This window comes from Acomys minous (assembly GCF_964271855.1).
Source record: "Acomys minous genome assembly, chromosome: 1".
NCBI classification, from domain to species: domain Eukaryota; kingdom Metazoa; phylum Chordata; class Mammalia; order Rodentia; family Muridae; genus Acomys; species Acomys minous.
Genome location: NC_140483.1, coordinates 82,968,654 through 82,992,341, shown reverse-complemented (window position 1 = coordinate 82,992,341; position 23,688 = coordinate 82,968,654). Strand labels below are relative to the sequence as shown.

Below are 23,688 nucleotides of genomic sequence, written 5' to 3'. Positions count from 1 at the left end.
TTTCATGCTCTGACTATTATGAATAAAGCAGCTATGAACATGGTTGAGCATAAGTCCCTGCTGTGTGGTAGAGCATTTTCTGGGTATATTCCAAGGAGTGGAATAGCTGGGTCTTGAGGAAGCCCTATTCCCAGTTTTCTGAGAAAGCGCCAGATAGATTTCGAAAGTGGTTGTACTAGTTTGCATTCCCACCAGCCATAAAGGAGTGTTCCTCTGTTTCCACATCCTCGCCAACATGTGGTGTCACTTGAATGTTTGGTCTTAGCCATTCTGATGGGTGTAAGATGGAATCTCAGAGTTGTTTTGATTTGCATTTCTCTGATGACTAAGGAGGTCAAGCATTTCTTTAAGTGTTTCTCAGACATTTGATATTCCTCTGTTGAGAATTGTCTGTTTAGTTCTGAGCCCCATTTCTCAATTGGGTTATTTGGTTGGTGGTGGTGTTTAATTTCTTGAGTTCTTTATGTATTCATAATGAGTGAGATCCCCCAGAAGCAAAAAGAGACAAATGGTATATACTCACTTATATCGAGACACTAGCCCAAGAGGTATGTCCCATGAAATACTTTACTTACCAGGAAAGTGGGTCAGAGGGAAGGACATCCTATTGAGAGTTTAGGTGAGAGAAGCATGGGAGAATGGGGAAATCGAAGGACCCAGAGAGACCTGGAAACCTACAAGAAGAACATTATGGCGGGCGGATCTGGGTCCTGGGGTCCTGCTAAAACTATGGCACCATCCAAGGAAAATATAGGCAATAAACTTCATACCCCTACCTAGACCTAGCTGATGGGCAGGACATTCTCCACCGTTGAATGGAGAGTGAGGTCTGACTTTCATACAAACTCTGGTGCCCCATTTCTGACCATGTCCCCTTGATGGGGAGGCCTGGTGGCGCTCAGAGGAAGGATAACAGATCACCAAGAAGAGACTCAATACCCTATGAGCATATACAGAGGGAGGAGTTCCCCTTCAGTCACAGTCATGCGGAGGGGAGTAGGGGGGAAGCGGGCGGGAGGGAGGAATGGGAGGATACAGGGGATGGGCTAACAATTGAGATGTAATATGAATAAATTAATAAAAATTAAAAAAAATTTAAAAGCTAAACTGTAACACCCAGTGGAAAATCATTTCCACCTCCCCCAGTGAGCCGCGGCCTTGCTTAGCCCAGGAACCTCTCCCTAGAGCACTCTAGCAGCTCCTGAGAGAAATCAGACCTTTGATGTGGAGGAGGTCAGTAGTAAATTTTCCAGAAGCAGGGAGTGCCTGCGTGTGGAAGCCAGGTCATCCACCAGACAGTAATGACAAGAGGGCAAAGAAAGAAAAGAGATACTCTTCTAGAGGATTGTCTAAATGTTTACTTCCCAAAGCCTGTAAGAATGGCAGGGTAGCAGGATTAATCAGGGACATATGCTTCGCAATTATTCCTAATACCAAAATGCTTCTGAAACTGACAGTGGCGGGGGGCAGAGGGTGTCAAAACAAGGAAATCTCTGCCTGCACACTGTTGTTTAACATCTTCTGGCATCTAACTTATATTCCATTGGCACGTTTCTAAATTTTCTTTCCTGACTACAGGTCCCCAGTATCTATCAGGAAAAGAAAACAGAAACACATTAGCGAGTAAACTATTATTTTATTTACTCATATATTATAATATGTCAAGATACTAGAACTGGATGAACCCTCAAGTCTTCCATAGACTCTGTAATCCTCAATTTAAATTTTTTTTTAATTTTAAAAAGCCAGAAATTCCCCCTCAGTGCAAGAAGCATTCCTGGTACTGATAGACTTTTGAAGGAAACCAAGGTAGGAACTGAGCTTGATCTGACTGACCTCCTACATGGCATGCACATGACCAGGGTTCATTTTCAAAAAGTATGAAAATGTACTGTTGAGCCTTGGTTTAACACTGAGTGCAAGCAGTGGACTTTAAAATGCATATATGAGTCCCGTGGTCTGTCAATAGCAAGTGCTGCTCGATGCTCTAAGGAGAGTCATGTTCCAGAGTGACCATCTCAGGGAGAAGAAAATCTGCCAAAAAAGAGGATGTTGTCGGACTCACTGAACCTGACAAAGAACAAGAATGGGTGGTTACAGTTTACAATTTCACAGCCTACAGCTGACAAGACCCCAAAGCCCACACCAGTGCCAGCAGTGGCCTCGACGCCTTCCTCAGTCACCACCATGGATGATCTGTGCAGGAACTTCTGGGCATACAGCCCAGAGTGCGTAGACATTGCCGAGTAGTCTGCTTGCTCACTGAAGGTACTGTGCATGCCCATAGCTTCCAGCACGTGTTCCAGCTCATAGCTCCACTCCACACGCAAGCGGGGAAGACGCAGGTCCACCTTCCTTTGCTCCAGGTGTCCAGGGCTTGTCCACTCTACCAACTTCTCAGGAGATAGTTTATCAATTATCTACAGTTGGAAAAGAAAATCCATGGACATTTTAAAAGCTTCACACTGGCTTCAGCCAGCCAGAGAGCATTACTTTTACCAACAAATGCAGAATTTCCATTTCAGTCTGTTGTCTACATAAAAAACTGTTGTCTTAAATTCTTTATTATATTTTTCTGTAATGTATTATATCTAAAGAGCAGGAAGTATGTTTTTCAAACTAAAAACAAGACGTTTCAAATTCTGCATTTCACTTTCTGCTCTCCTCTAGTTTCTACTTATGTATGACTTTATGTAATCACAGAGGTTATCTACTTCATATGCATTTTTACCCTGTATGTCTTTCATAAACTGAGAAAGTAGGATGATACTTCTGTCAAATGGCTAAGTGTTAGACAAAAGTCAGCATTATCCATTCCCCTTACAGTATGTATGAAGCATTATAATATATGCCAATAAATTCTACAGATGGAAATTAACAGTTGCTATGAATTTCAAACTAGGAACTATACTATATTCACTGTTGGAAATGGAATTACTAATTTACTAACAAAACCAATTTTTACCTTCTGAACCACTCTGTTGGAGTGATGCCCAGAAAAAGGCTTTTGTATCAAGGAGTGTGTGTATGTGAGTGTGTGTGTCTGTCTGTGTGTGTGTGTCTGTGTGTGTGTGTGTGTCTGTGTGTGAGGCTCCAATGCATTTTCATGCTGTTCCATGATAGTATCCAACTTATAAAGCTGCTAACAAATCCCACAGCGTAGATTAAATGTACTGAGTGCTTTCTATGCCCTACACACATTCTAGGCTGCACTTCCCTAGTCACAGAAAAAATGCCATATATTAAGCCCCACAGAGGGCAATTTAATAGATGAAAATACTGAGAAACAAGAAATTTTGGAAGATTTGTGGTTGGGAAATAACTTAAAGAATAAGTATTTCAAGCTACACCTTCCTGGCGTCCAAAATATAAAACAGTAGAAAGTTGGTAGGCCTCAATCAAGAATAAGGATAAAATAATCAAAGTCCAAGGGCTTGTTGAATTGCATGTAAAATGTCTTATGTATACATATATGCTTTTCTCAATCAAAGAGTTCATAGACATTAAAAACTTCTCAGAATGCTAGAGACTCTTTAGATACCCCCCCATACAACTTAAAATATTCATTAGCTCATCTCAACACAATTGCATGCCAGTTATTCTCAATAAGTCTGTTCTTTAATAGAGATGAGCTGGGTAGCCACCACACAGAATGAGAAATACTTTCCAAGTGCCACAGCCAGGATCAAATTCTCAGAAGCCTCATTCCCAGGCTCCCTGGGTACAAGGGATGCAGCACAGAGTATTAGAGAATGGTACAGACCAGGAGATGCCAAGGTTTACCTTCTCCAGACCATCTATGTCATTGGGCAGAAGCACGAACAAGCTAAGAGTGTTGTTTTTGTATGGAATCCCCACAATTTTGGCCTGCAGGTCCTCTAAGAGGGTGAAGCTGAAGGAGTCGCACTGTGCCATCATCTGCACAGGTTTACTTGTGTTCTGCAACAAAGAAACGGAGGCAAAGATGTTAAGACCAAAGCTATATGGAGCCCAAGAAGCCCATGGAAATAATACAGCCTCAGGTAGTTCCAAAGGTCTAACAAGCATTTGGCCCAATGACATCAGACTGTATATGCCAGATGCAAGAATATACATATACATATATATACATATATACATATGTACATATATATATATATATATATATATATAGACCATACCTTATTCAGCCAGAAGTTCTCCTCTTTGGTATTATCTTTCTTAAATTCCTTGTCCCAAAGGCCTTTAAAATAAACAGTATTTACGACTACCAGCTTAGTGGAGCTACTAATAGAGCCTTCAGGAAACAGATCCTTGACATTTTCTGAAGAAAAAAAAACAGAAAAGAAAGAAAAGGAGAACAGAAAACATTGGTCTGGCTTGCAAATTACAAACTATATGCATGGCAGGTATGGTTGCTGGTGGACTTGGCTCATCATTACTAAGTTAACTGAGGGGTCTTGTTCATCGCGGATTTGCTGGCATGGTCAGATTTCATATTGTCTGTTTCCATACAATTTTACTTATTATCAACTGAGGCAACTTACTTACACTCTCTGTGCCTCCATTTCCACACTTATAAAATAGAAATATAATCTGCCTCGTGAGGTTGTTGAAATGAATAAATGGTTTGGTGTGTATGGGCCTGTAATCAGTACCTGGCATGTCTTAGCATTCAGTTTTAGCTACTATTCTTATCTGCTCAATAGAGGCCTCACATCTGTGCTTCAGAAATGACTTACTTTATGAGAAACAGATTTTGAAGTGTATGTATAAGAGTCCAAAGTCAACTTTTCTTCCTCTATCACACTGCACCTTGACAGAGATGTTTCCTGGACATGGAACTCACCAATTCAAGTAGACTAGCTGACTAACAAGTGTCCACCTTGCTCCACCCTGCAACCTACAATGCTAGTCACAGACCCTCTCCACTATGGTCAGCTTTTACATGGGCTTTGAGGATCTGAACCCTGGTGTTCTGTCTGTGCAGGCACCTTCTCAGCACCAGAAACTTGCGTTTTGGATTCTTATTCAGTTTCCACTATAGTAAATGCAGAAAATGTCTGTTCAGACAACTTTTCAATATACTCTTACTTTCTGGTTGTTTTAACTGTCTTCTTTAGATAAAACACAAAGAAAAATATTCACAGGCATGACAAGATTTCATCAATAGAGGCATTACCTATTGCTCCTCAAAAAGTATTTCCATTTAATATTTCCATTTAATATTTATTATATGTTTGGTTCATAATAATGAATGAGAAGAGAGCAACAGGGAGAGAGATTCCTCAGACTCTATTGTGGAGTGTTCAACAGATTCAATCATCCCTACAAGATGCCCAAGTGGGAAAAAGGCACAAGTAACCCTAGCTATAGACAGCAGGCACGTCTTGGTGGAAGATCTTTATGTGCAACATTTAACAAAGAGAGTGCAAAGTCTCTATGTCATTTGCACTTAGAGCCTCAGACTCAGAAAATATATGATACAGAAAGTACACTAAAGACAAGCATGATGCAGGCCTAGGACTGCAAAGGTAGTGTGGTTCACAGCCTGTGTAAACAGCTCTCCACACATGTAGAGACCATTCTGCCCTCTGCAGCACCCCAGCCAACCTTTATACCCGTCCTTGCATGTACAATCCTGGCAAGCTCATCTGTAGCCCCTCCCAAAGCTTGTCTGCCCAGCACTTATGCAGCTTCAAGCCCAAGTCTTTGGTCACAGCTGGTGATAAAAAAAAAATGTTCTTTGGTGAAAAACCCATTCATACTATACCATTTGTTTGTCTTTCAACCCAGGCATTAATCTTCTTTCGACTTTCATCTGTAGCATTTATAAAGTCAACAGGCTCCAGAGATGCATGGTAATATTTTTCAACATAATCTATGTATTTCTTTAGGAGAGGTAGGGAAGAAATAGAAAGCAATTGAAGAATTTAAGTACAAACATCTCTTAACAAATGTGTCTGTTCATTAGGAAAACTAATGTCAAAAACTCAAATTTTTAGGTGCTGTGAAAATGATTCTTATTACCTCCATGCACTGTTATACAGGTGTATTGCAATTAAAGCAAAACTCAGGTACAGACTCCCAGGACTGAAGAAGGAACTGCATGTAAGGAGAGCAGGCCACAAATACTAGTGAATCAGGATCATGTCAAGCAGTCTGCTTGGCAGCGTGGACTCAGTCCTAGCAGCGATATTGACTATTGGTAGACACATAGCAAAACTTACTTTTAGGAAGAGGTATGTTTTTTCTCCAAACAGCCTGTTGCTTATGTTCAGTTCATAATCATTACGGAATTTGCTTATTTCCGTCAAGAACTTTTGGAACTGATGATGTATTTCTTCTGTCTTCTCGGTCTTCAAAAATCAAGACAAAAACTCAGTAAGTTATGTTGGTAGAAGCAAGCCTAGATTATTTTCCAAAAGGAAGTGGCAAGAGTCCTTCCTCTGGTGAGTAGATTTGAGGGAAGAATAAGAGATGTCTGTTGGTCTGTTGGTGTTATCTGACTGTCTACAAAGCCACATGTACGTCATAACCAATCAAAGCTTCCAAAAGCCACTTTCCCCAGCAGCCCCATACCACAGAGCTGCCTTTTCTGATCCAGTTTGCATGTGTGTCTCAAATGTAACTGCTCACTGAGTACTCCATGTGTCCATCTTTATCTCTTCCTAAACTGTAAACCCTTGGGAAATGTTTCCCTGATTCCCCAGGTAATTCCTCTGCGATAACACATGGATATTTCTGCTTTAAATGTTGGGTAATAAAAGGTGATTCTTGGTGGAGTAAGTAATCATTTATCACAGCTACAAATTAGACAAAAAAAATTTACTGTTTTTAAAAAAAACTATCAAAATCTTCTGGATTTCTTTTATAGGGTGTGCCAGCTTTCTGACTGTAGAGTGTAGGTATTGCATGGCAACAGCAGGTGAACGGGAACACATTAGAACAGAGCAAAATGTCATTTCATGACCTGTTGAGTAGTCTATGCTTGTCTTAATTTATAGAGGATGCAAGGAAATGCAGTTTAGTTTTTAAGCAAGTGGTCTATTCCTGATACCACATGAAAAATGAAAAAAACACTTCTTTATGGTGCCTAAGTGTTTACTTAATTCTCTAGTGTGTCTCTTATTTTCACTTCTCATGCCTCAACAGCCTACTGCAGTATCAGAAAAAATAATAACTAAATTTTGCAAATAAATAATTTGAAGACATTTACATTGAAAATGTATAACCACACTGTTCTGGCAGTATCTATGGAGATGAATTTGACCTTTCCTGCCTCCTTGCTGTTATGAGACTCTGCATGCCTAGAAACTAGTTTTATACTACTCGGTTTGATTGGGGCATGCAGTAAACAAGTCAGTGTGTCACACCCTTTGGGAATTAAAAGTTTAATGTGCATTAATTTTCTCAGTGAGCAATTTGTGACTAAGCTTACCAACAAATAAGAAGAAAGAAGAAAAGCCTGTTTTCAAACAGGTTTTGAAGTTTAGTTTAGTAGCCTAGAAAGTCACAACCAAAAATATCAGAGTGGCCTAGAGTTGATAAAATCCCAAAATTTTATTACAGAATCAAAAAAAAGATACCTTCATAACAAAACTGACTATGTCACATGCTTCAATGTATCCCCAAGATCACAACCAAGTATAGGATCAAGTTCCAAAATTATAAATTATAAACAAACTAGTCCCAAATCAAAACTTAGGGGAAAATAGGAAGTAGCCAGAACATAGATACAAACACTTATATTTTCACACCAGCATCTCCAGATAAATTTCCCATGCCAAAATAAAAATGTATCTGGAGAATACTGGTCCTTGAAAACACATTTAAAAGAGCATCTTCAACAAATGGTACTGTCTAACTGATGTCTACATGTAGAAGAATGCAAATGGAGACATACTTACTACCCTGCACAAAACAAAACTCAAGTCCACATGAATCAAAGACCTCAATGTAAGACCAGATACACTGAACCTGATGGAAAAGAACATTAGAATAGCCTTGAACATGTGAGATAACTTCCGGAACAGAACACTGATATTGCGAGCACTAAGATCAGCAGTTAATAAATGGAACCTCAAGAAACTGAAAAGAACACCTTCAAAAGGCCAAAACAGAGGCCTATGGAATGAAGAAAGATTCTCACCAACCCCACATCTGACAGAGAACTGATACTCAAAATACACAAAGAGCACAAGAAACTAGATATCACAAAACCAGATAATCCAATTAAAAAATGGAGTGCAGATCTAAACAGAAACTTCTCAACAGAGGAAGCTCTAATGGCAAGGAAGCACTTAAAGAAATGTTCAACGTACTTAGTCATCAGGGAAATGCAAATCAAAACAACTCTGAGATTCCATCTTACACCTGCCAGAACGGCTAAGATCAAAAGCACAAGTGACAGCATGTGCTGGCAAGGATGTGGAGAAAGGGGAGCACTCCTGCATTGTTTGTGGGAGTACCAACTTGTACAGCCACTTTGAAAATCAATATTAAAATTTCTCAGAAACTCCATGGGAACCTACTTCAAGACCCAGCTATCCCATTCCTGGTCATACACCAAAAGAATGTCCCATCTTACCACAAGGACACTTGCTCAACTTTGGGGTTTTTTTTTTGCAGCTTTATTCATAATAGCCAGAAACTGGAAACAATGTAGATGCTCCTCAATTGAAAATGGATTTTTTTTAAAATTGGTACATATACACAATGGCGTATTACTCAATTGTTTAAAAAAAATGACATCATGAAATGTGTAGGCAATCACCTTTGACCATGTCCCCTGGAGGGGGAGACCTGGTGGCACTCAGAGGAAGGACAGAAGGTTACCAAGAAGAGACTTGATACCCTATGAACATATAGAGGGGGAGGTAATCCCCCTCAGGAACAGTCATAGGGGAGGGGAATAAGGGGAAATTGGGAGGGAGGGAAGAATGGGAGGATACAAGGGATGGGATAGCCATTGAGATGTAACAAGAATAAATTAATAAAGGAGAAAAAAGAAAGAAAGGAAAAAAAAAAGAAATGTGTAGGCAAATAATAGAAATAGAAAAAAATTATCCTGAATGAAGTAACCCAGATTCAGAAAGATAAATATGGCATTATTTACTTATATATGAATTCCACTGAACAAATGATAACCAAGTTGTAATCCTACAGTCCGTAGATTGAGAGAAGTTAGGTATAGAAGAAGGGACTAGGAAGAATATATGGATTTCCCTATGAGGGAAAAATAGAATACATTTTACAGATGGACTAGGGGTAAATGGGGACAGGAACAGAAGAACAAGGGAACAGGTGGAGAATGTGGAGACAGGATTGAGGGAGGGAATTCAGGGAGAGACGGGTGGAATTGAGGGGCATTTGAGGGTGATATAAAAACTTAGGGCAGTGGAAACTTCCTAAATTACATGAAGGATATCCCAGAGGTCTTCTAATAATGGGAGAGAGAGTCCCAACTGACCATCTTTTGTCACCAAATGAGGCTTTCAGTGGTGGGACCAGCTTGCGTTCAATTTAGTTCTTAGCTAAGGGTTTTCCTATGGAAATGTCCAAACATCCCAGGCTGTTGCCAAGGCAATGGGTTGCTCTTTGTGAACTGACAGGAAGGCCCCATTGGCAAGGACAACATGCACAACTCATTGACATGGAGAGGTCAAGCTGGTGTCTATATGGATCTTTCACCCCTGTGTTCTAGCTTCTTGGTTTGAGAAGGTAATCTGCAGGCTAACAAAAAAGAAATGCAAACATCACAAAAGCTTTGACATACAATTTAGCCTGTCTGCAAAACATGCTAGGGCAATGGTGGCACAGAACTTGCTGAAAGTAGCCAACCAATGTTTGATTTGACTTAAGGCCCATTCCACAAAATGAAACCTATACCTGACACTCTGTGTGACCAAGAACCAGTCTAGATTATATTCTCAAGACATAGGACACAACCAAATACTACTGGTTAAAAAAAAAAGGAACAATAAAATGACTCCTAATGATATTCTGCTTACTCATGGATCAGTGTCTTATTCAGTCATCATCAAAGATGCTTCCTCCTGTAGCAGATGGGAACAGATTCAGAGACCCACAGCCAGAAATTATATAGAGAAAGAGGCCTTGGAACACACAGCTCTAAATGGGATGTCCCAACCAAATCCCTTTCACTCAGAGCTCAGAGAACCTTGGGAAGAGGAGGTGGAAAGCATTTAAGATCCAGACAAGATGGAGGAAACCAGAAGAACAAGGCTCTCTGAATCAACTGAAGAAAGCTCATATAAACTCCAGAGACTGAATCAGCAAGCATGGGGCCTTACATGGCCCTGCATCAGGTCCTATGTACACACACACACACACACACACACACACACACACACACACACACACACACACATATATGAGAGGGGGGACTTTCCACTTAGTATTTTTATGGGACTCCAGAGTGTGTGAACAAGTCAGTCTTTGATTTTTGCCTTCTCTTGGAGCTCTTTTTCTTCTAGTAGAATGCTTCGTCCAACTTCTATGTCATGGGTTTTGTTTTATCTTACTGTATTTCCTTCTGTTATGTTTTATTGTTGTCTCTTAGAAGCCTGTTCTTTTCAAATATGAGCCAGAAAGGGAACGGATACAGATGGAAGTGGAGGTGTGGAGGAACTGGGAAGAGCAGAGGGAGGGGAAACTATAATCAGGATATATTGTATGAGAAAAAACATATTTAAGAAATAAGCTATTGTCCATAGTATCCAGCTGGATTATCAAGCAACTATAGCTCCTAGGTATCAATATTTTGTTAACATTTAAGTTGAAAATCCAGCGTTTGGCTCGACAGCTTATCAATGCTGTTTGGTCGTGCTGAATTGGAGGATAGTGTTAAACAGCTGTCTTGGAATTCCACAGAAGACAAAAAAAAATGATGAAAATATGACTGGATTTAAAAATCTGGGTAATAAAATACTTCTGGCATTTTTCTGAAAGGCAGGGAAGGAAAAGTGGGGAAATTGTGTTATTAAAAATTCATAATTAATAAAAACTGTGAGTTTGTAATACAAAAAATTTACCTAGCTATTAATGGTTGGTTTTGACGAAAATGGCTAAATTAGATAAAGAAAACAAAAATCCTTTTGAGCTTGTCAATAGAATATAGAAATTATAATACAGGATCATTTTATGTTTTATTTATGTCAAAGAATATGAAAGGACTGCTAGATGGTTCAGCAGGTAAAGGTGTTTGCCACCAACAAGCCTGATGACCTCAATTCAATTCCCAAGAGCACATGGCAGATGAAGGATAAGTGACTCCTGAAAGTATTATGTGAAATGTTTTTTATTCAGAAATCATAGCAAGTCAATGTTATAAAAGAAATCTATGTTTAAATAAGTAATAGTAAATGTTTTAATGAAAAAAGCAGTAGATCCCTGCCAAGGGTGTCAACTGAACCAGCAATATTAGAATCTGAGAATAGAATCTTCTAGTGGCTACCAAAAATATAAACCTACAATTCTATACACTACTATAAAGTCATTCAAGCATGAACAGTCAAATATAGTCTGAAACATCCCCTATATGCAAATCACTACCAAAGAAGCCACAAAGGAATGACATGAAAATGACAGAACAAGCATTCCAGCCACCCCACAAAGCGATGTCATGTTAAAAAAGTCACCTAGTGAACCTTTCCAAACCAGTTCAACGGTTCCTGTAATCCTTACATGAGTACACTGAAATCAACAAGAGAACCCTGGAATTCACTTACCACAGCACCTTCCCATAACACAGCATGGAGACTGCAGAGACAACCTGCTTCTAACTCTGCCCCAAGAAGAAGAAAGGGAGGAGTGAAACATATGTCCAGCATTCTGACTTCTGAGGAACAACATGAGGGACTTGTCTCTGTCTCCTCTAAATTTAAGTTGTAACACAAACAAGTGCACTGAGCACTGCAGTGACACTAAAATTCAGTAGGAGAATGCCTAAGCAGCAACTCACAAATCTTCAATTGCATTACATACGCAATTTTCTCATAGACAATGCCAAGAAAAATGTTTCTGTTTAATTGTTTGTTTAGCAGATTTTTATTGAAATTCATATCCTAGGCTGGACCTGGGCATAGTGCCTTGTGCCTTTAACCTCAGCATTCAGAAAGCAGAAGCGGGGAGCTTAAAGCTCTGGCTTTAAAGCCAGCATTTCTACATAGCAAGTTCCAAGCTAACTAGGAATATAGAGTGAAGCTTTGTCTCAAAAAAAAAAAAAGAGAGAGAGAGAGAGAAGAGAATGAGGAAGGGAAGAAAAGATGGAAAGAGACAGACAGAGGAAGGGAAGGAGAGAGATAAGGAAAGAGAAAGACAAGGAGGAAAGGAGGGAGGGAGAGATGGAGGGATGGACGGAGGGAGGGAGTAGATTGTTTGTACCAAGCATAGTTGCTTCAGTTTCATTACCTTGGCTGATTCAAAACTAACACTGGATAGTTCAAAACACTGATGTGTTATACCCTCTTGGGAAAACTACCCCAAAACAGCCAAAACAATTTTATCAAGATTACATGGAATACACGCTACCTTTGGTGATTTTGAAAGTGCTCATTTATCCACAATCCAATGTAAAACATAGTTACAACCTCTCTGCGTACAGACTGTACACCACCATGAGCAGCCATCTGCCACACTCTAACACTGAACGTCTCCTTACAGTCACTGGCCAAAATGGAAAACCCTGAACATCATTACATTGATGTTGAAATTATAAAAGTGCCTACTTAGTTTTCTTAGACACAGGACAGAATGTTCTGCAAACGTACTCTTTTCCTTCTGAAACAAATTCTACATGAGAAATTATGGCAGTCTTATTTTTAATGACCCAGAGTATAAACTTGTAGAGTGCTGTATCTCTCTTGAATTTGGCTTAGTAGTGGAAAGAAAGATTTTTAGAAAGATAAATTATTTTCAGTTATTAGCGCAATGGGAACTAATATTCTCCAATGAGGTTATATTGAGGCCAGAGGTTTTATATAAAAATATTTAGCATTGATATAAAACCAGCTATAGTCTAGAAATATTAAAGATGTCTAATGAATTTTCAAATTTTGTAAAGTATAGTGGGGTTTTTTTTTCTTCTTTCTTCTTTCTTTTTGCCCATTATATAGAATGCTAGAAAAGTTTGGAACAATCTCCCAGAGTCACTCCTGGGATTGACTGGAAAAAGTCCAGGTGGCAAATTTTTCAAGTGCTATAGACTAATAGAAAGCAACAACGAAGGCCAAGAAATGGGAGCCTAATGTAATCAAAGTAAAAGTTAGTCTCTGGAAACTGACCCTTAAAAAACAGAAAGGTGTGACTTATTCAGCAGTTTAAAAAACAACAATCATAGGACAGTCAATAAATTAAGAAATCACAGATAAATAGGTAACTATGTTGAGGTAACTAAACAACTAAACCAAGAAGAGAGTGCATAGACAAAATGATAACATTAGCAAAGAGAGGAAGGGTAAAGAAAACCAAACAAGTTCTCAAAGTAAAGAATAAGACTCTGAACTGAAAAGAAATCAATAAAAAAAAAACTTTCAATGAAGAATTACAGGTAATGAATGGCTGCTGAAAGGAAGAGATGAACTCAGCAGATTGTGTGTGTGTGTGTGTGTGTGTGTGTGTGTGTGTGTGTGTGTGTGTGTGTGTGTGTGTGTGTGTGCTTGTAACAATATTAATTTTTAAAAAAATAAGAACTATGTTCAGAAAGGACACAGAAAGAGTTGTGTGGACAAAGGAGAATAGGGATTATATAAGTACTCATTTATTAAATTCTCAAAAACCTTAATTTTTAAAGGAAAGAGAAAGAACTGTGAACCAAAAGGTGGGTCACTCAAAATCACCAAGACAAAAGAACAAAAGAAAAAGAAAAGAAGAAAAACCGAAGTGACAAAAAGAAATTATAAGGCATTATTAAATTGAACTTATTAAATGGGAACTTCAGTTAGAAAAATATTATAGTGAGCAAAGCACATAAAACTAAGAAAATAAATGGATATAGGACCTGGCTCAGCAGGTCGATCTTCAGTGGCAGAGTCTTAAAGAGGTTAGCAAGGAGGTTAGAAGACAAAGAGGAAAGCTGGGGTCAGTAGGTCTTACACAGGCCATGCTTTAATGCCAAGAAAGTCTACTAAGAAATGCATCATCTTCTGAGACTCACAGCCAAATGCTGGGCAGAGTGCAGAGAGCCTTGTGGAGGAGTGGAAAAAAGGATAGAAGTACTCAGCGGGAACAGGAGCTCCATGACCAACAGAACAACTGCCCTGTACCCATGGCAGGGATTTCGGAGACTGAAACAAGGACTGTGTATGAACTGGACCTAGGTTCCCTTCACATATGTGCAAGATGGGCAGTTTGGTATTCATGCGGAAAGGGGGCTGTCTCTGACAAGGACTTTCTAGCATGCTTTTCATTCTGGCTGGGTTCCCTTGCCCAGGCCACAGTAGTGGAGGATGCACTCAGTACTGATGAGACTTGATGTGCTGGGATGGGGCTTTTTCTGAGGGGTAAGGTACGGGGAGACACAGGGAAGAGGGAAGGTAGAAGTAAGAGGAGAGGAGGGAAGAGGCGGTGATTGAGATGTAAAGTGAATTAGTTAGTCAGTTAATTAGTTAGTTAGTTAGCTGGCTAGTTAGTTAGTTACTTACTTACTTAAAAGAAATACACCATCTTATATACTGTTTTCAAGGGAAAATGGAACATAGGAAACAAAAAAAAAGTAGTCAAGTGATGTTGCACAAAGAAAACTCAGGATAGCTCAAGACTGAACACACAGTGGCTTTGGGACTGATCTCCAGTCTCTTCAGAGGGGAAAGCCAATCTTCAAGAACTGAAACGTTAATTCCTTCAAAGCCCTGGCCCCATCCCCAGACCAAAGTTTGCCAAGTCTGCCCCAGACACAGGGGACACAGACCCATGTTTCTCTTTATCACGGCCTCCCTCTGAGAAAGCCTTGCATTGGCCTAGCTCTCAACAAGTACAGATATTCAAAATCGCACAGCATAGTCAAACTGCCAAAGGTCACTAAAGGAAAATTTAGAGAGTAACTATGGAAAACAACTTGTTACATGCAAGGGCACATCTATTAGATTGACAGATTTATCAGAATAAAAGTAATATGAAAGAATTGGTATGCAATGTAAAATTTACTGAAAGAAAAAAATATTATAGAATACATGAAGAATACTATATTCAGTAAAACTGTCCTTCAAAAGCAAAGGAGAAATTAAGACTTTTCCAGTTAAGTGAAAGTAGGAGACTGATCAGATGTCCTGAATGGAACCTTTCAATGTGAAATGAAAAGATTATATGTAACTATATAAAGCCTCATGAAAATATAAAACTGTTTTATGTAGTAAACACACAGAGCACATATAATGCTGTTCACAAATAGCTTTTAAATTTGGTATGGAATTTTGGGGTGGTTGGTTTTTCAAGACAGCCTTGGCTGTCCTGGACTTACTTTGTAGACCAGGCTACCCTTGAACTCACAGAGATCCTCCTGCCTCTGCCCTCTGAGTTCTGGGATTAAACGCAAGCATTGCCTGGCTGATAGGAAAAATTTTAAGCATAAAAACCTACATGATGAACATATGATCTAAGAAGAGGTGAGCTGTGTCATTGGTACCATAAAGGGAAGACGGATGTAGGGAATAGAGTGCTAATATATGATAGATGTTAGGTGATTATTGATTTGAAGTAAGAGATTGTTATAAGGTCAAATGTTTTGTGTATAGGCTAAACACATAAGGAAATGGGAAAGGAATCAAAACAACCCTTTATTAAGAAGTCCACTGGGTAAATGAAAACTCAAGTCACCCACAAAAAAAGGAATAAAACCAAAGGTCAAAATAGTTTTAATATAAATTCTCACCAGTAAGTTAGCTGAGTTTCCAAATTATAGAAACACAGTCACATTTAAAAAAATAAATAAATAACTGTTCAAAATCCAGAGAGTAAATTGGTGTGCTGTATGTGGCAGCTATATCAGAATTTTTCCTCCCAGGGCCTAAGGACCATCACAGAACATGGTAAGAACCAGAGATTGGGAAGAACCAAGATGAAAGTGTCTTCAGGGCATAAGATCTCTGTGCTCATGAACTCACAATAGCTGGGGTTGCCTGTCCAAGGCCTACCCAGGGTTGGAATTCAAGCAGAGACACAGAGAGGCTCAGAAGCCCCAAGCCCTGGCTCAGAGCCTATTGACAGTTGGTGGACTCTGGAGAATAGAAAGTCAGCCTTCTTTAAGGTGTTCCTCTTAGTAGGTTGCTGATGCTCCAAAGCATTGCACTACTCATGAGAAACATATGGACAGCATAACCTGGACTGTATGGCTTATTTAAATGTTTTTTAAAAAGCGAAAATTAAGGTGGAAGGAGAAACTAGAAGGTGAGGGAATCTGAGAGGACTTGGGGAGGAGAGGGATAAATATGATCAAACATACTATCTACATATAATATTGACTTTTGAGGAATTGATAAAATAGTATATATTTAAAATATGTAGTAAGCCTCAACTCATTTTAAGAGTCTAGTGTTATTTTAATACTAAAACTGGACAAAAGTGTTCAAAAAATACTTCCAGCATCATTTTTTAAATTTTTTTTATTTTGTTAATTTATTCAGATTACAACTCGATTGTTATCCCATCACCTATATCCTCCCATCCCTCCCTCTGTCCCACTTTCACTCTGTTCCCCTCCCCTAGGTCTATGACTGAGGAGGACCTCCTCCCCCACTATATGGTCATAGCCTATCAAGTCTCATCTTGGTAGCCTGCTTAATCTTTCTTTGAGTGTCATCAGGCCTCCCCACCAAGAGGAGGTGGTCAGATGTGTGACACCAGAGTTCATGTCTAAGTCAGTCCGTGCTCTCCACATAACTGTGGAGAATGTCCTGTCCATTGGCTAGATCAGAGTAGGGATTCAATGTTTCCTACTTGTATTGTCCTTGGAGAGTGCAATAGCTTGAGCAGAGCCCCCTGGGCCCTGATCCACCCATCATGATGTTCTTCTTGTAGGTTTCTACGACCCCCTGGGTCCTCCTATTTCCTATATTTGTCTTACCTAGAGTCCCAGTGGGATGTCCTCACACATATCCCAATCTCCTGGTAAGTGAGAGCTTTCATGGGACACCTAGCATCATTTATAACATTTTAAAGACTAACAAAATATAAGTAAATGAAATGCATTTGATTTAAAATATCATGACTACTTAGTCCACAATATCTACCACTAGAAATTCTATTAATAAAGTGCATCCCAATGACATATAAAAGTCATGTGCTCACCAGTAGAAATGGAATGTACATGTATTCACAGATGCCCAAGGATGATAAAGGACTTCAAGACTTAGTCTCTCTGGACAGCTGTATGAAATTATGAAATGAACCTATAATCACTATTGATAGTGGTAAGTGTTGATGCAGGCCCTTTACAAAACAACTTAATAACAATTAATTTTTAGTAACATTTTCAAGTGGATATGGACCTCACATATTATGCAAACTCCTAGTAACCATGTTTTAATGTTAAACAAGCAGCTGAATAAAGAAAATGTCACACATACAAAGACATATACACATAATTGAACACTGTCTATCCACTAAAAAATCTTGTTCACTGCTATAACATGAGATATCTTGGAGGATTCTATGTTGCATGAAATAAACCAAACATTAATAACCCTCATTTCAGTGCTTCCTACTCATGTGCAGAATCTGAAATTTGCTCTCATATAGAGAAGAAAATGCTGTTTACTAGAGGTGGGCTAGGTAGGAGGAAGGAAATCAAGAGGGTAATGTTGGTCAAAGAATATGTGATTAAGCCCAGAGCAAAGTATAAACAGACAGGGTCAGTAAGTGACTTTCTAGGGCCTGAGGACGAAGGAGAAATGATAAGGAAGGCAAGAAAAGGGGAGATGGGGACCAGTATTGATGGCTATGAAGATCTTTTTATGGGTGGCAAAAATGTTCTAAATGTGATTGTGATGGTCACACAGTTGTGACCACACAGTGATCTTACTAAGAATCACTGAATTGTATAACTGAAAGAGGTCAATTTTAGGATACGTTAATAATAGCTTAATAGATTTGTTGTGAAACAAGTAAAACTAAAGAAATCGAATTAATTCTAGTAATATTTTACTTAATATCATTCGGAATATATGGTACTGAAATATGATACAGGAATATCATTTCAGTATATAAATATAAGAAAAATAAATTATATGTTCATATATGATATATCCCATAGCCTATTTCAACATACCCCACATAGAATTAATGATTCCCACATGAATGATTTTTACTAAGCTCCTGAAATCCAGTAACTATTTTTAATGTTTAGCATATCTCAGTTCAAGCCAGATGCATTTCAAGTGCTCACTTAACTGAGAACCACCCACAACCCAGGCAAACCAGGATGTTTGTGCAAAAGATAATTTACACATTTTTGTAATAGAAAAGAAGACGGGAAGGAGGGAGGAGGGAAGGAGGAAGGGAGGGAGGGAGGGTGGGAGGGAGAGAAGGAGGAGGCCCATTGACACAAAAAATAAACAGCTGTAAAAATGAACAAACTAGGTCTATAGTATGGGTCGAAAAAAATAACCACACTGTAAAGAATGATGGGAAAAGATGCCATGTGTAAGGCAAAGGAGTGCATCATGGACTGGTAATCGTCTTTTCCTGCACTGGGGAGGTACTCCTTGCATTGGTCTTTCTACCTCCCTACACTTGAGATTTTAATAGCACTTTGTAACAGAAAGGCTCTGAATTCACAGGATAATCATGTGGTCCACACTAAGGCTGCCACTGGATTTTACTCATGTGTTTCTTCATCTATTAATAAGAAAACTGGTTGCTAATGTGGCTTGTGCTCAGCACCTGGATTCAGCTCTGCCTGTATGCTCTGTGTCAGAGATGGGTCCAACTGGTAAGTGCCTAGGGGACTGAGAGAGATTAGAACTCAAAGCTACAACTCTGCCAAGACAGGGTAAGCAAGTCTGCAATGGTTCCTGCCTCAAAAATATGTCTGTCAGATATATTGGGCCAGAAGGCTGAAGATGATGTTTCAACATTAGAGAGAGTTTTGGGTGACTATTCAGATAGATACCTGTCTCTGTCATTTTCTCATTTGGGAAGCTACTAACTTGCTTCCCCTGTGTAGTCAGGTAATCAAGTTCATTCTTTCTCAAGTCTCTGATGGAATTGAAGACCAAATAGTTTAGTTTTACAATTAAGCTTAGTTGTTTAGGGGTTAAGATGTTTTTAGTTCTAGATAGATGTTTTGTTTTAAGTTGATAATGAGATACGATAGATATTGAATACATTCATAATTTTAAATGCACCAAGATTGGAAAGATGTTTTCTTCAAGGTTGTCAAATACAAATAGCCAAAACACTATGAATGTAACTTTAATAAAATTCCTGATTGTGTCACTGTTCTTCTTGCTATAGGTAGTTTACTGTATATATGTGTAATAATACAAATGTATATGTAAAAAGTAAAAACATATTTAATAAAAAAGAGAAAACAAAAAAATAATTTTTTAAAAAAGATTGGATTATATGGCCTCAGCTCCCAAAAGCTCCTGGGGAAGGGACAGAGCTGGATCATGGAGAAAGGGTGCAGGCTATACCTGCCCAAAGCTGAAAGTCAACTGCCACCCAGTCATGAACTTCTCCATCCAGGAGAAGGGCATCTGTTCAAGGCAAGATGCCTTTCCTAATCCACCCGCAGGAAGGGTCTGCAGAGATCCCTAGGCTGAGAAAGGGAAGCACTCTGGAAGCTACTGTATATCTCAGTTGAAAGTACACGGGAGCAGCCACCTGACCTAACTCAGTTAAAAAGTCCTGAGAAGGAAGCCTCAGTCCACAAACTGAAACTGAGCCATCCAGAGATCCCAGCATTGTGAGATTATGAAATGAACAGCTCATGATACTGGGAGGGTTAAAGTATGGGCTTTATGAGAGGTATTTGGCTGTGATTACTTTCAGAGCAAGTGCACCCTTCTGAGGATGCTGATTAACTCCTGATGTTAACCCTGACCTAATGGGCCTGATCACTACCCTGTATTTGGTAAATCCAAGTGAGAGATAGAAGAACATTAGATTTGGAAGATGATCAACGGTCCTGTGCTGATAGGATTAAGGAATATTAGCAGGTGGGTCAAAATATTAATTCAGTTTAGCAAACATCTCCCATCAGTACTGGGTGAGCTAAATGTATGGCTCAGAAGATTTTGTTGGAAATGTCACAGAAGGCTAAAGTAAATGACTTGCCAAAGTCTCATAGTCCTGACATGCCCAAACTAGAACTTGAATCAATTCTCCATAACTCCAAAGCTATTTAAACTTTTCGGTGTGTCAGTATTTAGAGTGGCTGCTGTTTGTTCAAGTTATTATTTATAAATACTGTGAGTGGCCGTTGTCTCCCTGGAGTTTACGCTTTAAAAGCTTATACCAGGTAAAGCAATGTGAAGAGTGGTGAAACACTTAAGGGACCTAGTAGCAAACGTGATTGAGTCACCAAAACACAGCACTGGCTTCGGGAAGACTGGGTGAGAGTCTCCCAGAGTAAGTTAGCTTGTGAGAAAAGACTAGCCTGCTAGCTTAGCCCCATCACTGATGTTTACCCTCCTTACCCTGTATATCATAACATATTCCAGATGACTCCCTATGAAACCCAAACAGACAAAGGCACCCATATGGAACTTGAAACCCCAAAAACCATGAGCTTAATAAGCAAGCTCTTATTTATAAAGCTTGCAACTTCTAGTACTTCATTATAGCAATGGAAATAGACCAAAATGTTTAAAAATATTATTTAGCCCCAGTGACTACTGCTTGATAAAAGTGTGGTGTGTTGCCTCTTCCATGTTTTTCCTAGTCCTTTTCTACATTGATCCCACATATAAAAAGTAATCACATTGAAAGGTGTAAAATGTGTGTCCCACCTCTTTTTCTTCAGACTTTATTCTGGAGCTTTCTGTGCCTTTTTCCAAATAAAGTACCTAGTAGAAAGAAAGTATTGTTAGTACTGCCAGAATAGAGAGAAATCTCACATAGTCAAGGGAAGGCTGATACTAAAGTGTCTTTAATGGTATACAGCCAGCATCCTCTCCTTGAAAAACCAGGAAAACCTCTAGGTTCCCACTGATCACCTCAGAGGATCCTAGTAATGAAATCATCTAGGTCTTCATCTTCCCTATTTCATTTAGACTAAGTAGAAATTACATAGCTGATCACAGCAGCTTTGGGCTTTTGTGTACTCTTTAGCTCTGAGAATAATGGCTTTGACAAGGTCACTCATTATAACCCCACTCAAAGAAATCCCAACCATCGAGAAGCAAATAGGACTGTGTTATCTGCAGAGGGGAAAGGCCTGAAATCACCACACAGTTTCATCCCCATGTCTAGGTGAGTGCATTTTCAGGGCAACGCTAGCGGGTCAAACCCCCAAACCAAGTCTTCATCAGGAAAACAAAGGAAGCTCCCCACCTTCTTCAATTCTGAGGCAGCGGCTCCTCCAGACCCCAGAAGGAGCATGCCAATGGTTGTTGAGATGCCCATGGGGGAAAATAAGATGTTGTCATCGTGTGTGTTATCCAGCTCTTTGAAAAGATCAACCACAAACTGTGGTGTTGCTGTGCCTATAGAGTCCATGGAGGTTTCCGAGTAATCTAGAACATTAACAACAATCAGCACAACATCTGGAGGAGGCTGCTTTCTGTTCTGTTTACACTTTCATTCATTTATCAAGAACACTGAGATGCTTTTGACCCTCTGAGAACTACTGCCTGCTCCTTGCCCCTGCAACCATGACAGAAGACAGAAGACAGCATGAGAAGCATAAACTAGCTCAGTCCAGGAGTTTGCAGCTCTTGTTGCCTGAGAGGTATTGTAATGCCATAATGGTTTTCTCCTCTTGTTTATTCGTAATCAGAATCTGCTTCCCACCTTCATATCTTATAAGTGCCACTGAAGAGACCCACCCTTTACCCTGCTAAAGCACAGCTTATCCAGCTGTGGAAGGCAGGGTTCTGAAAGCATGGGAATCCTGCCAGCCTCTCATTCAAGCAGTATTCTTCAGTCCAGAATCACCATAATCTCTAATTCCTAACACCACAGAAAGTTTACTGTGCACTGAATTTTCTCCTAAAGGGCAGTGGAGTATCTCTAGTCATGAATTAGGTTAACAGTTTTCTTTTCTTGTGCTTTTTTTTCATTGTTTTGGATTCATTCAATGAGCTAATATTACTGTTACTAAATCACAAAAAAAAATTCAGAGCTGTTAATAGTCAACAAAATAAACAAGTAGATCATATATATGCTTTATGTTTTCCTCAGCATTTATTTCATAAAATATTTTTAAAAAACAAAAAGAGATAACATAAGTAAAGATCCCAACGGTCCTCACACTTTAGGTCTCATGCCTGCTATGAAATCCTGCTGTTCTTCATCTGTTACTTGAAGTTCATCCTCAGTTTCTGTATAGGGACTCCTTGCTCAGAAAGAAAAGGATATAACTCACTATTGAGCAAGATGTAAATGATAAATTGCATGGTCATTTTGCCACTGGAATAAATAAAATCACCTCAAGAACCACCTATGCACAATAAAATATATTTATTTCAAATCAACCAAAAGACATTTTCTCAAAATACAAGACTTTTAAGCTGGATCTGAGAAAGAACTTACCTGGCTCTTGAAGAGACAGAAGTGGCTGGACAAGGAACTAGGAAGCTATGTAAAGTGAGTGGCTGAGGTCTTTAATTTATAGCACTCTCTGCCTCTCCCTAGTTATTAGAGTTTCTTTCCAGTGAAACAGCCTCTGGTTTCTCAATAACAATTCCCCTAATAAAAATAGCATGCAAAGTTTATTTTTAAAAAAAAAACTGACAGCTTAATTCCTTACATTTTCCTTTAGTCGTGAAGTCACGTACTTAAATGTATCAGCAACTATGTTTTCAACTTTTAACCTAAACAAGTGAACTTCTTCAAGATCCCTCAGACATGGAAAGCAAGCATAAATACACTCAAATCAACCAGAGATCAAACAAGATTGAAAGCAGATGTTCAAACCAGGACTACGTGATAGAATTGCAATGGCCAGCTCAAGGAAATTATGGCTCATGAGGCAGGGAAGGCTCTTCATCCTTAAATGATAACCGGGATGCTTGAGGAGGAAAACTGTCTAGAGCAGCAGTTTTGCACCTTATAAATATAATCACACTCTTCTGAGAGACTTTAGAAAACTACCTCTGGCCCAGCCTTAATCAGAAAGAGTCAGCCTCTCTACGGTGAGAGCTAACTTCAGAATTTTTAATCACCCCAGGTGATTAGGCAGGATGCCCAGAAAAGGCTGGGCACCACTTGTTTTTGTAGCCTAATGAACACATCAGTTAAAGCATGCTTTATGTACCATACATCAACAGTGTTGGGTCCTGACAAGCCATTTACTATAAGAAGCTATATTTTATGGTTGTATTATTTTGTGGTGCTGAATGCAAATAAGATTAAAGAACATCTTTATACTAGGCATAAACTAGAACAAAAGAGAAATATCTGGACAGGCAACTTCAAACTTGCAGACACACACACACAACCATGCCTGATCCCAAACATTCCGTCCATTAATTAAGAAGGATCTCATCAAAATGCATTCAATAAATAATTACTGAGTCCACCCTG

The 23,688-nt window shown here is 39.2% G+C and overlaps 1 protein-coding gene across 3 annotated transcripts; it reads right to left on the bottom strand.

Annotated features, from left to right (window-relative positions):
* Nucleotides 1–1,616: 1,616 nt before the first annotated feature.
* LOC311604776 (serpin B13-like) lies at nucleotides 1,617–22,816 on the bottom strand. 3 transcript variants are annotated; one of them, XM_084794846.1, is made up of 9 exons: nucleotides 22,696–22,816; nucleotides 21,496–21,677; nucleotides 20,952–21,008; nucleotides 6,210–6,338; nucleotides 5,753–5,870; nucleotides 4,161–4,303; nucleotides 3,784–3,939; nucleotides 2,184–2,420; nucleotides 1,617–2,070 (listed from the first exon to the last, which is right to left on the bottom strand). In XM_084794846.1, exons 2-9 carry the CDS (start codon nucleotides 21,658–21,660, stop codon nucleotides 2,062–2,064), a joined length of 1,014 nt encoding a protein of 337 aa, XP_084650972.1. In that variant the 5' UTR covers nucleotides 21,661–21,677; nucleotides 22,696–22,816; the 3' UTR covers nucleotides 1,617–2,061. The 3 variants fall into 3 exon arrangements, with proteins under 3 accessions (XP_084650972.1, XP_084650970.1, XP_084650971.1); XM_084794844.1 differs by having other exon boundaries at nucleotides 1,617–2,420; XM_084794845.1 differs by lacking the exon at nucleotides 22,696–22,816 and adding an exon at nucleotides 22,415–22,565 and having other exon boundaries at nucleotides 1,617–2,420.
* Between the last annotated feature and the right edge of the window lie 872 nt (nucleotides 22,817–23,688).